This window comes from Chenopodium quinoa, unplaced genomic scaffold (assembly GCF_001683475.1).
Source record: "Chenopodium quinoa cultivar QQ74 unplaced genomic scaffold, ASM168347v1, whole genome shotgun sequence".
NCBI lineage: Eukaryota > Viridiplantae > Streptophyta > Magnoliopsida > Caryophyllales > Amaranthaceae > Chenopodium > Chenopodium quinoa.
Genome location: NW_018742966.1, coordinates 418,843 through 441,694, shown reverse-complemented (window position 1 = coordinate 441,694; position 22,852 = coordinate 418,843). Strand labels below are relative to the sequence as shown.

The following is a 22,852-nucleotide window of genomic DNA, read 5'->3' as shown; positions in this document are numbered from 1 at the left end:
ATTTGTCTCTTAGCAAAAAATTTGATTAGTTGATTGATGTCACCTCCCCCAAGTTTAGCTGTCTTTTCAACAGAAATAGCATTATAAGCATTAGGAGCTGTAAAACAAAGGTTAGGAGACCCTCCAACCTCCTTCTTCAAAGCTCTCAAAGAATCAGAAACTTTAACTCCACTCAATCTAAGTGTAGAAATGAAATTAATATGTTCCTTAGAAATATCCCTTTGAGACCTTATTAAATGTCTCTTGTCAACAGGAATCATTTCATGATTATGAACCATCTCATGTCTTGTACATGTATATACACCTGAACGGTCAATACTAAACTGCACAAAAGCTAAGCAACCAGTCCTTATGTTAAGTCTCTCATACAGCCTATTATTCCTGCACTTATCATCTTTAAAACCCTCATTTGTACAAACAAATCTTTTCATAGAGAATGAATCATCTCTTCGCCTCTTACTTTTTCCAATTCTAATTCCAAAGCCCTTTCTAAATGCATATTCATTAAACATTTCATAAGCCACATCTTCAGAAGGAAATTGTTTCCCATAAAATTCAGAACTAGCTGCTTCCTCAAATAAAATAGCATTCTTTTTTTCCACTGCAATATTAAAATGTAACAAATGAACACAAATAATAGCAATAATGTACAATAACCACATGTAAACTGTTAATGATCATTTATCATTACATAAATGAACATATATCAAAATGATAATAAAACATATAAATGAACATTTATGATTACATAGATAAATGTAAATTACAGTAATTACACCTATGTTAACGTAAATGTAAATATAATATAACATACATGAGCATTAATTGAATGTCAAATTTTATAAAACTATAGACAATCATTAAAATGCAGAAAACTGGAAAAAACATCAATCGAATAACAACATTACAAAGAAAAACAATAAAATCACAACAATACATCCTAAACTATAAATTAAAATAATCATAAATAAAAATGAAATCAAATATTATAATCGACCATAATTTTGATTTTAATTCATACAATAAGCAATAACAATTAGCTAAACAATAAAATCAAAAATTATAATTGAGCATTATATAAACTATAGTTCATACAATTAGCAAAACTATGAAATCAAAAATCAAAATCGAACTATTACACGCGAAAAATAGAGCATAATCAAAATCGAATGATTGAGGAAAAAATTACTCACATTGTTTCGAAAACGAGTCGACTAAACCAACTCCAGCAGAAAAAATAGAATCACAATCACGATCAAAAGCAATTAAGCTAGAATCACTGTCACGATCAAACGCAATTGAGCTAGAAATTTCCATGGAAGAAGAGAGAGAAAAATTGGGGGAAAAATAAAAAATGCAGGAGAGAGAAAATGAAATAAGTAAAATATGAGATAAATAAAATGGAAATTAGGTTAAGAAAATCATTATATAGTTGCTTGAATAGAAAGTTAACAAAAATGAAAAAAGATGAAGAAAAAAAAATGGCAGAATGGTTCAATATAAAACGACGTAGTAGCATGGGGGTGTAGGAGAAGTTGGCTACCCTAGAGTCTAGGCAAAAATTTGTATAAAATCTTAGTTGAGGGTTTTATGGGTAATATTGTTATTCTTGAAATTTTGTAGGGTAAAATTATTCTTGAAATTTTTTTATTCTTGAAATTTTTTTATTCTTAAAATATTTAACGAGTGTAAATTTAATATACTTTTGTTTTTTCTCCAATTAGAAAGTTGTGTCGTTTATGTCACATGGGCTCTAATTTAATTTCAAATCAATCTCATGAGTTTTGTTGAATAATATCGAGAATGTGCCTCAATTATCCATCCACCACATCTTACTTCTATGGCGATCGTTAGATGTTAAGAAGGTGGAAAATTTTCTGGTGAGGTTTTAAAACGACGGAATATTGTGATTTGATGTTGTTGGTCAAAAGCCAAAAGAGGTACAACAATTAATATGTATAAAAGTTATGAATAATTAGAATGTCAATTTCATTATTTCTTTATGAATATTTAATATGTATACAAGTTTAATGTTTTACAATACGGTAATGTGTTGTGTGAGATAAGAATTACAGATGATGATATAGATAAAATTGCTTACATGGGTGATGGTGCACCTATCCAGGTGATTGTAAATATACTTAAATATGATAGTGTTACTAGTTTTTAAATATTTTCATGTAATTTGTTAATTAATTTATAAATAATTTTATATTTATGGGTAAATCTGGGTAATTTTATGGAAATCATTAGATGTTAAGAGCCAAAAGAGGTACAAATTTTAATTTAATTAATATGTATAAAAGTTATGAATAATTAGAATGTCAATTTTATTATTTCTTTTTCAAAATTGTTGAAAACAGAACGCATTAAACCCAAATTTTATGTTTTACGATGCGGTGATATATTGTGTAAGATGAAAATTACAGATGGATTCGATGATATAGACAAAATTGTTTACATAGGTGATGATATACCTACATAACAATCATGAATAGTGTCACTAGTTTTTAAATATTTTTATGTAATTTGTTAATTAATTTAAAAATTATAAATAGTTTGTTAGTTTATAATGGTTTTATATACTTATTTATTTTGTGCATGTCTTTTATTCGAGTCATTCCAAACCATTTTTCCCTCCAATTTAAAATTCAAAAGAGAAAATAGATGTTTTGGTTTTCAAATTCGTTGTCGCTCACGATTTCATTATTTTGAAATCGTATCAGAAAATTTTCTATTATCTTTACTTTTAATGATTACTAAACAAATAACATGTGTTCACTGGATAATTTCGACATCATGGTTAGTCAATAAATTCGAATATTATAAATTTTGAACATTTGGTAAAAATAATTTGAATTGAAATCGATAGGATTAGTTTTTACAATTCATTTTCGTCAATACTTAAAGATAATTTGTCGAATCTTTAAAAAAATGTAAAAAAATATTATGAAATTATACACAAATTACAAAAATTTAACTAATGCTAACTAATGAAAAAATTTAGTTAACGATTAATAGCAAATTCAAGGAAATCTACATAAATTTTAGGTTGTTCAAAAATATAATTTACCTTTCTTCCATATCAGTTCATCGATTTGCAGATGGAAGAGAATATGTTGATGAGAAATTGAAAGAGGAAATGAAAAAAAAATTAATTGTCAGCTATTTTTTTTTAGTTGTTGGGAAAGAAATTAATAAAGAAAGTGAAAATGTATAATAGGTCGTTTTAACTAGAAAAAAATAGCGAAAAGTAAGCGTATATGGGTCGGTGGTCCAGCTAGGACCAAGATTCACAATAAACTTATTGTAGAATTTGTTGTTGCACCGTACACCCTGATAATAGTAATTATCTGGGTGCATCGTACACCCAGGTGTACATAACATACTCTCGACTTATTGATGAAGAGGTTTGAAACTTTGAATACTCTCTTATAAAAAGAAAAATTGTCGAAATTTTTTTTTAAAGCAACATTTTGGTTTAGAAAAGACCTTTTAAAAATTTCTTGGCAATTTATAACCTAATTATAATTTTTTTAAAGAGAACCAAGGACTGCTTTACGACGTTGACTAGACTATTTCGTGCGTTGACTCCCTTGTGAACCCTGTACATGTTTATCTCCGTTGTTTGGTGAATAGCGCGACACCAAGTATTCGATATTTTTCCTAAGAAAAATGAGATAATGGAAAGGGGGAATGGAGATGAAAATGGAATGGATAGTAGGGTTTCAAGAGGTTTTTGAGGTTTGCAACACAAGTTTTGCCATTTTTGTGTTAAAATTAGGATTTTTGTGCTTCTCTTAGCGATGCCAAAACTTGATGTCAATTTTTTTATTGAATGCCGATATATGTGATATTCGCGGTTTTTTTTGGTGAATTTTCTTTTTGATGCATTAAGGAGAATATACAAGTTTCGCAACATGAGATACATTGTATTTTTCTCAAGGGAGTATGTTTTCGTCAAACAAGGAGGATTATTGTGTCATTTCAACAAATGAGAAGATTCACAACATTGACCCATATACCCAGTGTTCTCTCCTAAAAAAAATAAAGTAAAAGATATTCTAACAATGGATGTTGAGAAATTCTTAACAATGGAGGAAAAAGCTCACAAACGACAAACACTTACCATTTGGAGTTAACCATGTCCTTAATACAAATCCAATACACAACTTTAACTATTTATTTTTCCAACTATATATTTGGAGTATGATTTTCTTAATAAAAAAAAGTAAGATAGGTTGATAATGTACCTTGAGATCAACTAACAGGTAAATATCGGTTATTTTTACGTATATTCTCTGTTTCAAATTAATTGACACGTTTTAACTCACAAACTCTAATTTGATTAGCTTATGACGACAATTTTTTCCCCAGCCCAACTCAAACACAAGTCCACAATTCTCAACTGGGCCAAGTATGTGGCAACCACACTCACCTCGTTGCTCAATTGCGCATCATCTGTATTCACTACACAAAACCATCGTTCTCTTTCTCTCTCTCTCTTTCCTCCCAAATCTCCATTGTTGAAGCTTCCATTTTCTCTCTCCTCCCAAAAATGTTCGCTCGTAGGGCAGCCCAACGGCTGCTGGAGATCCGTCAAGTTTTCCGTCAATCTCCTCAGGTTACTGCTAATTCCTCCATTTTTATCGTCGATTTTTGTTTTCTCTCTCCTCCATTTTCTACCAATCAAACGAAACGTCTGAATAATTTTCTCTCTCCTATTGTTATTTTTTGCAGGTTTCTCGATCCTTCTCATCTGCGCTCAACTACGTAAGTTCTTGATTTGTCATTTTTTCGGGTTGACCCGTTTACTTGAATTGCATTTTTTTGAGCTAAGTTTAATTATTTAGGTTTGTACTGGATTTTAATTTGTTTCATTTGATATGATTGACAGCACATTGATACACCGGATAACAATCCTAACAATCAATGGAAGTTCACTGAAACAAACAATCAAAAGGTGAATAATTTTTTTTATTTTGTGTTAATTTAACTTGAATTTCAACAATTTAGCTAATTTTATGCATTTTTCTGTTTCAATTTGGTGTTTATGAATGTAATTAATTATTCATATATGGAGTATGATTTAAAAGTTAATTGGTATTAAGTGTTAGTTTCATGTAATATATTGCAAGTATTTACCAAGCTCATAATTAGTGTATATGATTGTACAATTTGTATGCATAGGATAATTTGATTTAGCTTATGAAGATAATTTTTTTCCACGAGTAATTCCGTAGCCAATTTTTACCCTGAGATGAGATACATTATGTACAATAGGCCAACGATCAATTATGGCATTGAGGTGTAGATGACATTGTATTCATCAAGGGATATAATGTTTACAAACTTAATGAACATGTAAAAACTATCGGACAACAAATTGAATACTTTAGTGCAGTCATCAAAGGTGTGAATGTGTTAAATTATAACACAAATGTACCCTAGTTGGCTGTAGCTCATTGTTATTATGAGAGCCCTTGAAAGTATGATATGCAAACCTTGGATCTAAGAAACATATGCTCTTATCCCTTGCCAACGAGAATGTAAAACGTATCCCCGAGAAGTTTGGACTATTCAAAATGTCAGGTTATGAATGCAAAAGATATTCTGATACCTAGAGACCTGTAGTTTATGATGAAGGGTTTGGCTCCAGAACTTAACCATTATTTTGTCTATGAACATTGGAAATTTGGGATGTTAGAATTCCTATGTCTTGTCCATCTTCCGTTGAAATTGGATCATCTCTCCATCCAACTACTTGAGGTGTTGATAAGACGTCTAACAGAATCTCATCCCTCGTATAAGGAGTTGTGTGTTCACATCAGTCTTTCAACATTATGTCATTCTGTTTGTACGAATATTTGCTTCAATCTTTCTCTATCCTCTCTACTAGGTGGTCTACCTGTTATTGATCTTTATTGCTTGCATTTATCTTTATGTTGCCCTACTCCCTCACCTCCCCCTTTTCTGTTATTTTGCACTCTTCTTCCAGTTTCCTTTACCTAACTATTTATAATGGGGTGTTCTTGTACCACTCTTAGCGCTACTGTTTCAGTTGTTTACCTTTTAGAAATTGTCTCTATACTACTTGGAAAGTTCTGACTAAAGTGTCATCTGCATAATACTATCTCAGAATATTGTCATTTGCATAAGCACTGTAAGATGGCTGTTTTTGCATCAGTTTTAACCTTAAACTCCTTTTCTGATTATCTATTAATTTTCATGTCAGATATGCTTTTAATTGTTTCCATGTAAACTTGAATTCTATTGTTGATGCCTTTAGTTTTAATTAATTAGAACAATTAACATTACAACAATGACAGGCTATTTTCTCGAAATGTCTACATATCTAAACCTGTGCAGCGATTATATGTTTCAAGCTTTAATGGTGGCAAGTTATTTTAGCAGTGTTAGAGATGAGTTACGTTTATGACTTTTTAAATTTGATTGCAGGTGAAAGAAATATTGTCTTTCTACCCATCCAACTACAAGCAGTCTGCTGTCATTCCTTTGCTAGATCTTGCACAACAACAGCATGGAGGTTGGCTACCTGTTTCTGCTATGAATGAGGTATGCCTACAAAATGTCTTGCTTATGGTTTTGTTCTAAATATAATTTAATAATTTTCAAAAGATTTACTTATTTTGTTTAGAATATAATTTGGAGATTGTGATGGTAAGGAGGATTGAAGTGGTGCTAGAGTCATATAACATGGATGCAGTGATCTATAATGTATTGGATTGAATAATTTTCTTACATACTACTTGGCTACAAGCCTACAGTGCTGAAGTGAACTTGATTTGAAGATTTTGAACACATAACCATCACCCTCTCCCGTGGCCTCACCCAAAAAAGATGTTATTCACTATTAGGCTTGTTGCACTAATGTAGCCTCAATACTATATTTATATATTCTATGCTAGGAACTAGGGATATTTTTTATGCTCAAAGTCATGGATAATAAAATTTTGGAATTAAGAAGTAAAGTGTTTTAACATGTAATTGGAGTGTCAAATTTTGATATGCTGATATGGATATGGCCTCAGTTAAGTTACATGCTGTTCCTTGGGTTCTTCTTAAGTTATTGAATTGATTTTTCATTTTTGGAATAGAGATTGTTGGTTGAGGTTTCAGCAAATAACACTTATTCCATATATATATCCTGGGTATTTAATTCATTGAATATTTTGTAGCACAGTGTCTTGAATTGTGCACCAGATATCATAATTTTTTAGCATGCATGCTCTTTAGTCTTTACTGTCTATAGGGGAAATTAGTAAAGCTATGATGACTACCATTTGTTTTTAGTTTGCCAGAGCTGTGACTGACTCCTGACTCTGTCGGTGTATTTTGAAAATTTACATCAATGTAGCAATCTGAGGAACACTTGGTTGTTCTTTCTACAAATATAAAGACACAACTGAATAATATCTCTAGCAATTTCTTTTGGAATAAGTAATTAGCTTCCTCGCATGAATGGATGAAATTAAGAGAGTGATTGCTGTTGTGTATTATGCAGGTGGCCAGGATTATAGAAGTCGCTCCTATCCGTGTATATGAGGTTGCAACTTTCTACTCGATGTTCAATCGAAGCAAGGTTTGAAATTAATGATTGGTTGATTTCCAATTGTATTATGGGATACTTTCCTCTTGCTTCATCAAATAATTGTCATTTATTCAGGTTGGAAAATATCATCTTTTGGTTTGTGGAACAACACCTTGTATGATCCGTGGTTCACGAGAAATTGAAGAAGCCTTATTGAATCATCTGGGGGTGAAGCGAAATGGTTAGTCGTGTGTATCTTTTTCTTAAAAGGTTTCTTAAAGACCCTCGATGATGAGATCAGGAATTGTTTCATAGTTTTTGTTTGTATTCTCATCTGCAGAAGTGACAAAGGATGGTCTTTTCTCTGTTGGAGAAATGGAGTGCATGGTGAATGCTTCCTCATTTTTCTGATTGTTTGATGCAGTTTATTGCACTTCTCTGACTTTGATTCTATATGAAGTAAGAAGTCACCTTGTGCTTTATATTAACAGGGATGTTGTGTGAATGCTCCTATGATAACCATTGCCGACTACTCCAATGGATCTGAAGGATATACCTACAACTACATTGTAAGGCTGCCTTTCTCACTGTTAAGTCATCAATTAAACAAGTTAAGGCATATCTGGAAATTTATGTTTATGTCCTCTGTCAAATGCAGGAGGATGTCACTCCAAAGCGTGTTGTAGAAATTGTTGAAATGCTGAAGAGGGGAGAGAAGCCACCTGTAAGTCTACTCAGCTGACTTCTTTTTTTTTTCCCTTTCTCAATAAACCCCTGGACTACTGCTTTGAAGTTTTGTTTGTTTACTCTTATCATATAGCAAGGCTTATTTAGTGGACAATTAGGCAGAAGCTGATACTGTGAATTCTCTATTATTTAATATATCTTATGCTGTTATGCATGAAAAATGGAAGTGAATCATTTATAAATTTAGTCAGAATTTCGGAAAAAGTAGTAAGAGGCCAGATACAATCCTGGTCAAGCTGTCAATTTAGTTTGACATCCTAATTGTAGCATGACAAAGCTACATGTTCTTTCTGGTAGTCAATGTAAAAGAGAAAAAAGGATCTTCTGGAATCATATTTTTTATCCTAATAAGTTCTACGCTTGCAATATGTTTCTGTACAATCCTGATGAAATTATGATTGTGAGTAGCTCACTGTTACTCTATTACTCTAACTAGTTAGCCTCTATCCTCTACCTGTTTCTACCCATGTACCTAGGGTAACTTTCAGAGCTCAAAAACTCTCCCTGCAAGGCTGTAATTGCTGTATGGGAGTTTCTCATTCCATCTAATAGCTACAGCTAGTAGACCAAGTCTTTTCATGTCTAGAAACATCCCCGAGCTTTTTAATGGATAGCTACTGAAATAGTCTCATTACACGCTCCACAGCCCTAGGGTATGCAGTCTCTGTCATTCTTTATCATGTGTTATTTGATGTTGAAAGTGCTCTCAATCTCCTCCCTGATGCTGCAATTTTTGTTCATCACTGTTTTGTATTGCTGCCAACGCTTCATGTCATTGATCTTGATGCTCCTTTGATTTTGTTTTCTATGCTTCACTTCAGTGCTGGATATGAATGTTAATCTTTGGCATAATATTTTAATGAATTTGTTTTAATACGATCTTTTGTCGGTCTTCACAAACCAAAAACAACAATACATGAAAACACTACTAATATGCTCATGTCTTAGCGCCCATTATGGATTACAATAGTTATTTTGTATTTCAATACATATGCTAGAAATAGTAGCAACTACAATAACTACAGTATATATTTACAAGGGCTGTGTGATTCTGAATTCTGCACAACTGTTAACTTCCGTTTAATTACAGTTACACCCCTGAAAATACCAGTTATGTTAGAAAACATTGCTTGCCATTCCCTGAAGACCTTTTAAAATACATGGTTGTGAAACTTTTGTACTTATAGATGCACCCAAAAACACTTGATGATACTTAGGGTTGGACACAAAAATGAAAGGAGAAATATTTTTCTAACTTTGATGTTGCCTTGAAGAGCATTTTTCATTTGTATCTGCTGTTCTTCCTTTATGCTGACTCTGTATAATGCATTTCTAACTTGACCCTCCTGTTAATCCTTCTCTGTAATTTTTTTAAATATTATAGAGTGATGGGTGTCAAATAGATCCATGTAAATGCAATGCACTGCTCTTACTCTGATTTTCTGTTTCAGCCTGGCACCCAAAATCCAAACCGATTCAAATGTGCTCCAGAAGGAGGAAATAAAACATTGTTAGGTGAACCAAAGCCGCCTCCATGCAGGGATCTTGATGCTTGCTAAGGTGGCAGCTGCAGGACGATGCTTCAAATAACGCGATGTTTATTTCAACTATACACCATGTTGCTCTGAAGAGCTTGTAGCAATTTTTTTGTACTGATGCCATCGCTGTTTCCATTTTCACATATCTGGTGCTTTATTTTAGTTGTGATTTTAGGTGGCAGATTGTTGTACGGATGAGCTCTTGCTGACCTGCATGAGCCCCGTGTTTGGAAGAACATAATAATCCTCGTTACTCTGTATGTACTTCTGGTATTACATGTGGAAAAAGCTTTCAGTTGAATAGTGAATGTTTGGAGCTTGTTGTACTTCACCCTGTATTTGACTTGGTAACATGCATTACAACATTGCCAAACATTGATATTACCTTTACCCCTTCCATCAATTTTATATAGTTTATGAGGGTGGAGAAAAGAGTAGGGAGGAGGCATAAAGCTTAACGTTACGTTTCGCACTTAGGATGCGTGTATACACAAGTACAAGATTATCTATCTCTTAACTAAACTTTAGTGATAGCTGATAAGAATCCCAACCTTGGGCATGAAAGCTATTAGCTTATAACCTTATACCAATTGGGACGCTAAACATGTATACCTTGTTATTGTGGGTACTATTGTACTAGATAGTGGATGGATTTTTCCAATTTGATAACAATGAACAACTTTTGTATTCCCCTGGGTGTCATAGAGGTAGGTGCACCCAATGTAGCTTTTTTTTTGTTCATTTTGGGACCTCTTAGAGTCTTAGGGCTTGTTTGGTTGACATAATAAAACATGGGAATTGAAACTTCCTAGGAATTACAGATTTTATATGTTGTTTGGTTGGCAAAAATTTGGTGATATGGGGGAAGTGGAACTTCTTAGGAATTTTGAGTTCCTACAAAATGTAGGAATTCACTTACCTAACCCCCCTAGGTAAGTAGAAATTCCCTTGGGAAGTAACTTTCCTCATTGTTAACCAAACAATTTTTGGAAAATCCCATGAATTTGATTATAGGAATTAAATTCCCATATATTTGCAATTCATGGGAAATTCTAATTCCCTTGTGAACCAAACGACACCTTAGTTAGGGTTTATCTTTTTAAGTTTTTCACTAGAAAATTAGGGTTTGTCTTTCTAAGTTTACTAAGAACAAAAAAAATCTAGGAGGTCTCAAAAGGTGAAAAGCAACACCTTTTGTATTCACTTGGGTGCACATAGAGTTCAACTTCCTAGTAGAGATCTACCTGATTCCGTCACTGTTAAGAGTTGCGCTTGATAGGGGTGTCCACTATTCGGAGTAAAATCAAAATCCAATTTTTATCTATCTAATCAAATTAACTAGTTTTAATTTTGTTTTTTTTAAATTCTGTTTGGTTGGGAGTTAATTTGGCTCTGTTTTGTTTCTCCTAAATATTCAATCTTGGAGTAATTTATGTATTTTTTATTTTACTTTTTTGTTTGTTGATAAAAATTCGTGTTGCTAGCTCTATTTCGTTTTTTTGAATCGTAGTAGAAAGCGCTACCCGCTACCTGAAGTATCGATTTCTATTTCTAAAAACCGCCACATCAAGTAGCGACTTCTCTCTTCACCAATAAAAAAATAACGGTTTATTTTCCACTTGCTTACGTGGACTGAATTTAGGGAATTTATGAAAAAATGACCGCAATTTGGAAATTAAATCTTTTGATAACATTATATAGGGAAAGGGCTTATAAATAAATAATCGCTTTCACAATCACAAAAATCCCACAAATACCGCCTATACGGCATTGAAGGAAACAATCGTCCCCAAGCTTTGGCGCCGAGACAAACACAAAAAAACACAGAAAGCCAAATATTCAACACAAAAATGGCAACATTAACAACAACTTTGTGTTGCAAACTTCAAAATCCTTTGAAAACCCTAATACCCATTTCATGTTCATCTCCATTAACCCCTTCAATTATCTCATTTTCTCTGAGGCAAAATATCAAACACTTGGTGTGCAAGACATTGCCGCGATGTTCATTGGACAACCGAGACTCCTACGAGTCTTCTGGAACATACCCACGACCCTCGGACATTCAGTGGAAGAAAGAACTCTGTAATTCTGTTCAACTTATTGGCATTGTTGCATTGCCTGTTCAATTTAATCAACTTAGCTCTGGCAAAGTTGTTGCTTCTACCCGTCTTGCTGTTCGGAAATCTCCCACTGATACTAGTTGGTACTTTTAAATTTCGCATCTTTGTTTGATTATTATTTCAATTTGCTTATTATATGGTTTGGTTTAATGAATTTTATTGTATTGCTCTAATGATAGCCGTTGAGTTCTTGTAATTTGGTGTATTTATGGTCAGTGGGCAATTGGGATAGTGCTGGAATTTGGGAATTGTTTATACTTGATTGAGCATGTGATCGAAATTCGTATGATTCCGTTGTTGTGTATATTTAATGCCGGGACAAGAGTCACTAGACAGATTGTGTATTTGTGTGAGGGAACAACTAAATTGAGAATGTGTTTGTAGTTGGTGTTTAGTTCCTAAAGGTTTTGAGATTTAGACATGACTTTGATTTTGGCCCTTTCAATTTATGTTATATTTAGGGTGTAATTTGAAGGGACCAAATTTTTTTGTAGGAATACTTTGTTGAGAATAAAGAGTGTAATTACCATAGACACTTATAAATTTTCAAATGAAATGCTTGGTGCTTATTAGAGTTTGAGTATTTCTTTATGGAACCTTTGGGAGCCGGATATGAGGTGTTGGTGACAGTAGTTGGAGAAGAGATGTTGGTGACTTAATGGGTCAAATTGGCATTCGTAGAGTATAGTGGTTATGGACATGGATTGTGCGACTTCTCTAGATTTTGAATAGAATTATCTAGACGTGATAAAACGGAAATAGTATTCATGTAACAAGGGAAAAGAAGGTTTGGATATTTCGGTTGATTTGTCATGTATAAAAGCAATAGCTTTGGCAGCTGTAATTGTAGGTAAGGCAAATCTATGTTTGAATTCCAATGTGTTTGCATTTTATTTTTTTATTTTATTTGTTTAAAGAATGCTTGAATTTATATGAAGCTTTTTAAGCATAGTCCCTTGCTCATATCCATGGCAGTGCTTGTCCAGCTCCAAACATATTAATTTCTTTATATACTCCCATCACAATGTCTTACCACTTCAAAAATGGGATTGAATGGTAATGGGAATTTAGGAACAAACACTCTTTGTTTGGGGATGTTGACATTGGCATTTGCATGTAACTTCCTTTATAAACACTGTACTATATTAAGTCATCACTATTCCCGCCTACCAATCGGGTGATGAAATTATCCTCAAGATTGCACTCATGTTTCTCTTGGATTCTTGAGATCATGTCTCCCTTCAAGTCAAGGTTACTGATGTAGGCATGCTATGATCTGATGGGGCTTAGTTGGTCACAGTAGGGGTACTATGCCAGTATAATTGTTTGCTGCATTGCTCCATCAATAGAATACCCTTGCAATATGAAAAGCGATAGGAGTTGAGAGTAAAGTTGGCACTTTGGAGGTTCTGAGTATTGCTGTGAGTTCAGAGCAAAATATAAAGGCTCATGGAGATTTAGAGGAACACACATGTCAGAGAGAGATTTCTGGGATTTCCATGCGCACACTAATGGGTGCTCTAGATATGTAAAGAGAGTTAGATTTATAAGTGTGGCTAAACTCTCCAGCTAATAGCTAAGAGCTTTTGGGTTGACATGGGATTTGGCTAATTCATTGTCCATCTTTGTCAAATGCAATTGGATTCTGAAGATTACTTTCAGTTTGTGTAGTAAAGTAAACTAGGGATGTTATTGGTTGCACTGACTCAATAATTTCCAGGTTGTTTAATGATTCGTTGTATACTTGTACTCTCTTAGGGGACTTTGTGTTTCTGATGATTACCCTTTTCTTTATTTAAAATCTTTTAGTAAAATATGCGTGTTTCAGCTAGAAATTTGCATTAGCTACTTTTTGTCTTAGTTACTGCCAAAATTCAGCTATGTGTACTGTGTAGTTTGCCATTGATTGCATGTCAAAAATACTTCTTGCACCTCTTGCCAGAACCAAGACCCTTATAAAAGACTACACTTTGGGTAAATGGAAAAGTGAATTGTATGTTCAGCATTTGATTTGATTTAATCCCACTCATGGGATTAAGGCATTGATTGGTTTGATTCGTCAAATGCAAACTAAAACCTTTTGTGGTAAAAGTATTAGTCTCTTTTTTGACTGATGAAGTAAGTCAATTGTACTTGTGTTGTAGGATCAATTTGACATTTTGGGAAGATCTGGCACATGTAGCTCATCAGCATTTGGAGAAAGGTCAGCAGATATATGTCTCTGGCCGTCTGGTGTCAGATACTGTTGAAAGTGAAGATGGGAAACAACAGACTTACTACAAGGTTAGTTATGTATGATTATAATTCTTGCACCTTGCTTCATAGCTTTGTATATGGTTTTCTAATATGCAGACTCATAATTTATGATTCTCAGGTAGTTGTTCAGCAACTAAACTTTGTTGAAAGGAACTCTTCTTCTCCAGTGGTCTTATATGATGGCAGCCCTGGTTCAACAACAGGTGATTAATTTATTTAGCACAGTTGCATGGGCATGATTTTGGAATTATCTTTTTTATTTTGAATGTTTCAGCTGACATGATATTTTATTTTATTTTTTCCCTACAGTTGGGAAGTTTGACAACTCTGCTTCAACTAATAAGCTTTCCACTCAAGAGCTATGGCAAGCATTTTTTGCCAATCCAACAGAATGGTGGGACAATAGGAAGAATAAGGTAGTCCATTGAGCTATGTGTTGTTTTCTGGTTGCTTTCATTGCTAGGTCAAATATGAACGCTCTTAAGGACAGAGAGGGAGTATTATATTGGAAAGGCCTTAGAGAAATGAGTTCAAATCTTCTAAAACCTTGCCTCTAAATTCCTATTGTGAACATATGGTGGTGGTATAAAGGCATGAGTTAAGAGAGCCATTAACATGACTCTAAAAGCATAGTTTTTGATTTCTGAATGAGAACTTGCATTTCTGTGCAAAAATATCTCTTATGTGTGCACTCTGAGCTTTTTGATTCATCTTTGATCCAATTTTGGGAGTGGTTTTGGAATGTGGTTTACTGATGTAGTTAGCAATTTTAGTGTCTTCCTTCCAACAAAAACTCGAATAGGCAAATTATTATTGAAAATAATCACCTTAGTGCTTATTAAAGGACCACATATGTTTTGCATTGTAGCCTTTTAAGTTAGGCTCCGTTTAAGCCGATTTTATGACTAGTGATGTTCATTTTCTCATTGCTGACTTGATAGTCTTTTTCCTAAAGTTCTATTGAGAGAATCCCCGAAATAGTCACAATAATTATTGCATACATTTGAGCATCTGAATTGACACTAGGATCTTCAAAGTCTCATAGGCATTGAGTTGCAGTGCGGGTGCTTTTGCTGGTTGGGGTGTAAGGACCAGTGTTTTAAGTCACCTTTCCTAAGGTGGCTTTGAGTTGCCATGACAGGGGCTTAAGCAACACATGGTGCCTGCTCTTTAATTTTTTTCTAAAATATACGATTAGCATCTTGAGCGTCTCGTGGGTGTGGGCTATTTCTGTAGGATAGCTTCACAAAGTGCTATATTGGATGTGGTGTCTTGTTGTGGTTTTGATAGGCATGTGGGGCCTTCAGTGAAAGCTTGTTATTAATATACGTAGGTTTTTATCAAGATTTCGTTGGAAGCGCTGACATGTCCAAAATGGTGATTGGTTTTACTCCATAAAATAGACTTTTCCTTGGTTAATTGCTTGCTTGATGTCATCTAGGGTCATATGGTCACTTCACCAACTTTGGGAATCTTTGTCAAGCTCCACTTGGGAACAACTTTTAGGGTCTCCTGAGTATTGAGTTAGCTGTTCAGAAGGAGGGGGATGGCAGAGGGGAAAGAGGAGGGGCGGTTTGGGGGGGGGATCTGTGTAAAGACTAATCTATTGGTTTGATGGCTACTAGAGGGGTAGAGCCACCGGCAATCTGTAGGACTGCCGTTTGTTATCTCGAATTCGTGATTGCTAATGCCTAACAGAGCCATTTGATACCTCAAGGGTCTTCTATTGTTCTTAAATACTTAGTGAAATTTGTGAATTATGTTTTCCCCCTTCAGTTTGTAGCAGTGTTACTGGACAATAGTGATATGGGTTTAATGATGTATGTTTAAGGCCATCTATGATTATCCTGACCATTAGGGGATACTCACTTTAGGAGAAAGTCCATTGCATCTTAACATATAAAGACGTGATTCAAAACTTAAGAAGTACGAAATTAACTTTATAGAAGGCAGTTTAGGTCATCTATTTTTCTCATGCCCATCTTTTGACCTTAGGTGGCATTAAGACCCTTTACCCAGATTTGTGAATTTTTCTTCAACTTTTAAAAGGGCATGACAAGTGTGAGTTATAGCCTTCGAAATTGGATTCACCATGAATAAATTTGTAGCTTTGATTGCTATTTGGGATTCTATAATCTATAGTGAGTGCAAATCTGCAATCCTCCCGATTTCAGGTGTTATTTGGGTGCTGACTTGGTTTTGCAGCATGGGTAATATGCTTCACTATTCATTGTGATATTCCTTGCATGAAAACTTGATATTACTTGAAATTCATAGTGTACATATTGATTTCTTGAAAAGGTAATTATCCTATGTATATAACTTGTGGCAGGGTCTCACCAATGGAGTGCTAAACTGCTAATTCTCCACTAAATCTTCTGTAACTTGGGTTTTGTAATTTTGTTCCATTTCTTGAAAAACCATTATCTGAAATTTTGTAAATTAAGTGAAGTTATTGGAACTTGTGTGAATTTTTTCAAAAATTATTTAGTTGTGAATTGAACTTTGATGGTTCATACCCGGGCTTATTGGAGCTTATCAGAAATTAATGTAACTTTTTTGGACTTTTTTTTATATTAAAGTGAATGAACAAAGTGCTGGATGTTGGATTACACGATCATGACGAGCCTCACGTTGCTAACACCTCATCTGAGATTCATGGCTCATGTTATTGTCCATTCTCTGAGTGCCTTTTTTTTTTTTGGGTGTGTGTGTGTGTGTTTGTTTTTGGAGCTTAAGGTTCTTTCCAAAAAAATCATTTTGACAAAATGTGTAAACCCTTAACAAGGTCTCAGGGGTGCAAGTTATGTAACTTTCAATATTGATTTTACTGAAGCTAATTTTAGATTCATTGGCATTTGCAATGTTAAGCTCTTAATGATGAAAGCCTTCCCTTTATAATTATATTGAACTACAAAGTATAAGAAATTTTTATGATACTTAAGTGTGATGGTCTTTTTAAAAAATAAACAGTTTTGAGTTTATATTTACATTACTGAATCAGTTTGTTTCCAATTTAGTTGGACGTTATCTAACTTATCTTAGACACTGCAGTAGTTCAGTGAGTACATTGTTTTAGTAATATACAAGTATCAATTTTGTCATTTTACATTTCTGGATTGTCCACCGTGCACTTTTGTTTAGTGTTCTGTTTTGTTGAAAGTTTTCTTTATGGGTCTCTTGGATTATTTCCGTGATAGTTTCAGCTAGTAGAAGGTTTAGTCATTTAATTCCTGCCTATATGGATTCTGCCCTTGTTGGGATGGTGCTGGTTTAATTTGGATTTGTTCAATTCCTCACTTGTTGCTGCTGATATCTGTTATGCAGAAAACTCCCAAATATCCTGATTTCAAGCACAAAGACACTGGCGAAGCTCTGTGGGTGGATGCCAGGTATAATCCTCCATGGGTGAAATCTCAATTGGAAATATTGGATTCGAGAATGCAATCTTTTCAAAAGCAGGAAGACTCAAGTTTTTCCAGTTATTTCAATGGTGGTTACTAGATGCTGTGACATCTTTGCTGCTATTGGATCACTTCTGTATAATTACATGCTCATTTATTGTCCATTTCTGCCCCTTTGTAGGTTGATTTATGAACTTTGAGCTTAGCACCTTTCTATTGTACAGTATGTTATGGTATTAGTGTGTGTGTGTGTGTGTTTTTTTTTTTTTTTTTCGTAGCCTTTTAGTGTAATGTACATTTTGCCCGGAGTCTATCTTTATGTGAACTTGTTATCACTAATCTATTCTGAAAAAAATCTTGTTGAGTTGTGATGAATTTTGTGCAGCATTTAATACCAGTATTTTTTTTTTCACTTGACTTTTGGTTGAATACAAACATTGTGGAAGATCAAGTTGCTGTCAAAAGTTGATGGATACCCAAATAATATCACATGATAATATTGTATATTGTTGGCAGGATGCTAACATGTCTAAATGGTAAAGAATATAAACCCTCAATGACATTTTTCTACTCACCCTTTTTTCAGGATATGATTTCATTTTTCCTATTCATAGTTTTACTGGTTTAATTACCGAGACAGTGATTTGTTTCTTTGGTTGTTCTAATGACATGGTTGATCCTCTATTTCCCTTAAAGCCTTCTTTATTAAGTAGGAGAGTAATTCTCTGGTCTGTCATAGCTTAGCGTTCGACATGCTTTTCTGACTTCTGAGCTGTGTTTCTTAGTGACTTGAACCTACTTAACAAAGAAGGGGGGAAATCAGTTGGTCACACTAAATTTTTGCCCAGAAATGAGTGTAACTGCGGATAACTGGATCTCTTTGTCTGTTACTTTCGTCTGGCAATAATCAAACCCTTGTATTTATGGTGAGCCACTGAATCTGTCTAAGGTCGGGTCGATGTACTGACAGTTTGGTTTTCAGTTAGCTTTTAATGGTTTTATAAAGCCCTGTTGTGCGTCCCTAAGCTTTAAGGGTAGTTTGACCAACTAATCTCACATTCACATACACTGTACTTTTCTTCATTATACTTTATCATCAATGTTTGAAGGATTAGTGTTGGCTTCCTTGTGAACAAAGTACCTTTTAAGAAGGGTCAACCCTATAATCACTCTTAATTATTTTCAGATCTAGTTTTGATTTGCAGTTGAAGTCATTTTGTGTTAATGAAGTAATATGTCACCGTACAACTTGCAATGTTCCTGCCTATTTTTTGCACTGCACATGGATAACAAGTAAGTTAATGGTGGAAATGGCTACAAAATCTTTTAGCAGTGAGTGTAATGAACTTAGTCTGGTTTGATCATAAATTACGCTAGTTTAGCAAATTATCCTCTGTAACGATTTCATGTAACTGGGATTTAGTTATGATAACTGATCGTAAATCCACTATACGGTCCATGAACTTTATGATGACATTTTATGTTACAGTTTAGGGCAGTTTGAATATTGTCTCTTTAGGTCATGTTTGATACTTTTTCTTACAGTACGTTGTGGCAATGGCAGCGCCAGCAATTTCTTAATATTGGAATAATGATGATACCTCTTTTATGATGATACCTCTTTTATATTGAAGACATAGGATAATAATGGCAAGTGCTACGGCTAGTCCCTTGCTACGTCTGTGACGGAACTTCCTGCTTCTGCTTATCAGTAGCAATTTGGTTGAATAGATGACTGCATGAACCTTCATCTAGCTTCTTTCTAATAGTGTATAGTTCTAGGGGCTCTTTAGTATGACTAAATGTAGTCTGAGATAAGTGTGATATGTGCTACTTGGACTTGAAACAAGAACTGAACAGTAGATTTGTACAGATGCAGGTAATAAACATCTGTTGCTAAGGCTTTCTCATTCTTACTTCTGATGTTCTGGTCTAATTGAAGTGATCCTAGTGTCATGTTACACTCAGGGGGTGAAGTAGAAAGAACTTAGAACTAGACACTCTACTTTGGAATGAAGAGTCTGTGTAACTTAGACTACGATTTTTACTATGATTAATTCAAAAAACCCTTGCCTCTACAGATGTCTGAACTCAATGAACATTGGGGATATGATTCTATGGATTTGTTTCCGACTTCCAAATATATCTGTGTTGTGGCCAAATTTAGCTAAATTTTCTTCAATCTCATGTTTCCTTTTTCTGTGAGATGATGTTCATGACATGGTTGCTTTTTAATATTAGAAAGTCTAAACTTTTCAGGTGCTGGATCTTAATTTGTTGAAATAATTTTGTTTCTACGAAAATCAAAGAAAGTAAATTCTGAGGATATCTGAATTCTGAAATGCAAGTATTGCTATAGGAAATGGAGGAACACTTTAGAACATAAAGAGTATATATCATGTCAACAATGTCATTGTTACTTTTGGCTTTTTTCTGTCATATCTATATTTCTTGCATTTGTACAATTGAATCTTAGGCAAATACATATATATCCAAAGTATAAAAAACAGTACAGGTTTTGACTTTTGTTATCAGTTTGTTGCTGCAAAACCAGAATGAAACTCAAAACCATCCAAGAAGGTCACAAGAAACCAAAATAGAAAACAAAATGAAAAAAAAAAGGGAAGAAAAAAAAAAGAAGAAAAATCTGATCTGACAATTCCCTGTATGTGTTCCTAAGCCTCTCTTTCAGAAAGACACAAAGTAAAAAAAAAAAAACCTCGAGCAGAAGCTTTTTTTTTGTTTGTTTGATAATCTGCTGATTCTATATGTTGTGAGTTTTAAAGATTGATAATCTGCTCATGTATTTGTTTTTTTTTATAGACATCCAAGTCCCTTCGCTTCTGAAGACTTCATGATCCGAAGCCTTTTGCAGGAGGTGATGAACATCTCCCATGGTACATCTCCAACCAGCATCCAGTCACCGTCCTTGTCTTCGTAGGTGGGTGCTACATCAGATCCATTATATCCGTCTCTTTCAGAATATTGTCCGATACAGATCTTGAACATACTTTCCATAGCCTTTAACAGCTCTGGATAACTCTGGTACATCTTCAGGTCAATCTTCCTCAGGTATGGAGCTCCGTCCATGCTTACTTTCACAAACATCCCGGATGCATCAGACTCGCTTTTCTTGGTCTGAAGGGTGTTCTTTCTGTATGAACGGATTGGTGGCCATCCAACAATTTGTGCCCTGCAAATTTTATGATGAAACACGTTTAGTTTTCGATTCATTTCGTGTTATTATTATTGTTTGATTGATTATTAGTCTGCATTTTGTTATTTTTTTTTAGGTGTGATTTATGAATCAGAACTTACTTGGAAGGAGGGGGGCAATCTTCATTTCTAGCATCAGAAACACTAGAATTGTTTGTTGAAGAGGAATCCGCAGGAAGTTGATCAGGTGATGATCTCTTGATACTTCTAGCCACATTATTAGAGTTAGATTGATTTTCAGGCTCTTTGCTCCCTGGTAATCCTAACCTGAGCTCAGTTGCTTCGAGATGGAGGTCATTTTCGTATGTCTCAGACCTTGCCATTGTTTCTTGATCGATGATATTCTTAGAACTAAAATCAGATCAATCCTTGTTAGAGAAACGAAAGACTCCGAGTTTGGTTTGTTGGTTGATGAACTGTTTGATCAATATGAATATGACAGTTGCTAATGATCAGAGAAGAAAACTCCTTTAGGCTATTTCAAAGCTTGAGAGAATGAAATATGTGCTGAGTTGTGATGAGGAGATAGGAAGAGGAGGAATACTATTATATAAAAGAGATTGATTAGGCAAGGGAGACAGAATAAAACACACATCTAAGTCGGAATTTATTCTGCTTTCTAAGGGGAATTATTTATTTAGCCATCCACACTAGAAAAGCTAATCCGGGGCCACGCGCCTCGTGTGGACCGTCTGATCACAAGGGTCGGTGGGGAAGACCCTTAGATGGATGACCCAAACCCAAAGCACAAGCAGTGTTATATGATCTTTAGTCCTGTGGGGTTTAGTTTATGGTTAAGGGTCTTCTTTTGTGTTTACCTTTGTTTATGGGCACAATATAAAACAGCTAATGGGTGTTGGGATATTGCATTGTGGTGAGGAGACAGTGGAGGGACAAAGAACAATCCAATTAGTCTAGAAGACTGTGGACCCAGTTTCGAATCAACGGGCGATATGGATCCTTGATTAGATTTTAGAGCCGTTGGATCACGAGGAGAGAGACACCGAGACCTTGCTCACCATGTGATCAAAGTCCCCACATGGATGATGATGGATGTTGCAATTGCATACCAATGTTGAGAGCATGACCATGTGGTTTAGAGGTTATGTTTATATTAAGGGACCTCTTCTTTGGGTAATACTATTGATTATTGATTTTTCTTGTTTTGCCCTTGACATGTGGGGTTTCAGTTTAGGTGATACCCTAATTTATTGCAGTTTGCTAACTCATCAGACATTTTAGACTTTGACTTATTATTGCAGTCTCAATTATTATCATCATATTCTACTGTTATATGTTAGCCTGTTATTTAACTCATTGAACCTGTGTTTTTATTCCTGTTTCTGGGTGAATTCCAGTCAAATTTGCTTAGCACCCTTTTGTTGAACATCTTTTTGAATTCAATCGATTTCGTTAATTATTAGCCAAATGTATAAAGAAGGTTCCTACGAACTTTCTCATGTTTCATTCTGCTAAATTTGCTAGATTTTCAGTTTCAGGTGCCTTCAATTAACTATTACAAGTTTTGAGATAATTATTTGATATAGGAAGTTTCATCTGCATAATCCCCTTTTCTTTCCTAGTGGAAGTTGTATATATGACTCATAACTAGTTATAACTTACTGATATTTTAGTAACTGCTCTAGTTCTTAACATATTCAACTGTCATATCCTGCAAGGCCTGTAACGATGTTCTTCGTTGGACCAAGCTAGAACTCGACATGTCATTTTCGGAATCTGATACTCTTACTATATATAATTATTGTAAATCTTGGATTTTAGATTATGTAGTTGAGCAGTTGAGCTGATAAACTATCACTCCTAAGGGTGTGACTATTGGGCTTGACATGATGGTATATAATCTGATTTTGAACCGACCTGAACGAGCTGATTTTAGTTACTCCTGTGTTTTAAATAGTTAAATTACAAATAGACTTAAACCGAACTGATTACCAAATTACGTTACTCGTTACCTGAACAAGACCCTACCGGACTTAATTATTAACATGAAACGAC

General features: G+C 34.4%; 3 protein-coding genes across 3 annotated transcripts; 2 read left to right on the top strand and 1 right to left on the bottom strand.

The window, feature by feature from the left end:
• Positions 1-4,441: 4,441 nt before the first annotated feature.
• Positions 4,442-10,227, top strand: LOC110728950 (NADH dehydrogenase [ubiquinone] flavoprotein 2, mitochondrial-like). The gene is made up of 10 exons (XM_021908619.1): positions 4,442-4,624; positions 4,741-4,773; positions 4,898-4,963; positions 6,460-6,576; positions 7,526-7,603; positions 7,688-7,793; positions 7,893-7,939; positions 8,044-8,121; positions 8,211-8,276; positions 9,751-10,227. Exons 1-10 carry the CDS (start codon positions 4,559-4,561, stop codon positions 9,856-9,858), a joined length of 765 nt encoding a protein of 254 aa, XP_021764311.1. The 5' UTR covers positions 4,442-4,558; the 3' UTR covers positions 9,859-10,227.
• Positions 10,228-11,552: 1,325 nt separating this feature from the next.
• On the top strand, positions 11,553-18,049 carry LOC110728949 (protein OSB2, chloroplastic-like). Its single transcript, XM_021908618.1, has 5 exons — positions 11,553-12,043; positions 14,105-14,243; positions 14,335-14,419; positions 14,526-14,632; positions 17,544-18,049. Exons 1-5 carry the CDS (start codon positions 11,688-11,690, stop codon positions 17,718-17,720), a joined length of 864 nt encoding a protein of 287 aa, XP_021764310.1. The 5' UTR covers positions 11,553-11,687; the 3' UTR covers positions 17,721-18,049.
• A 1,954-nt stretch (positions 18,050-20,003) lies between these two features.
• LOC110728948 (auxin-induced protein 22D-like) lies at positions 20,004-22,117 on the bottom strand. Its single transcript, XM_021908617.1, has 2 exons — positions 20,939-22,117; positions 20,004-20,813 (listed from the first exon to the last, which is right to left on the bottom strand). The coding sequence occupies exons 1-2, from the start codon at positions 21,157-21,159 to the stop codon at positions 20,438-20,440; spliced, it is 597 nt and encodes a 198-aa protein (XP_021764309.1). The 5' UTR covers positions 21,160-22,117; the 3' UTR covers positions 20,004-20,437.
• Positions 22,118-22,852: the final 735 nt, after the last annotated feature.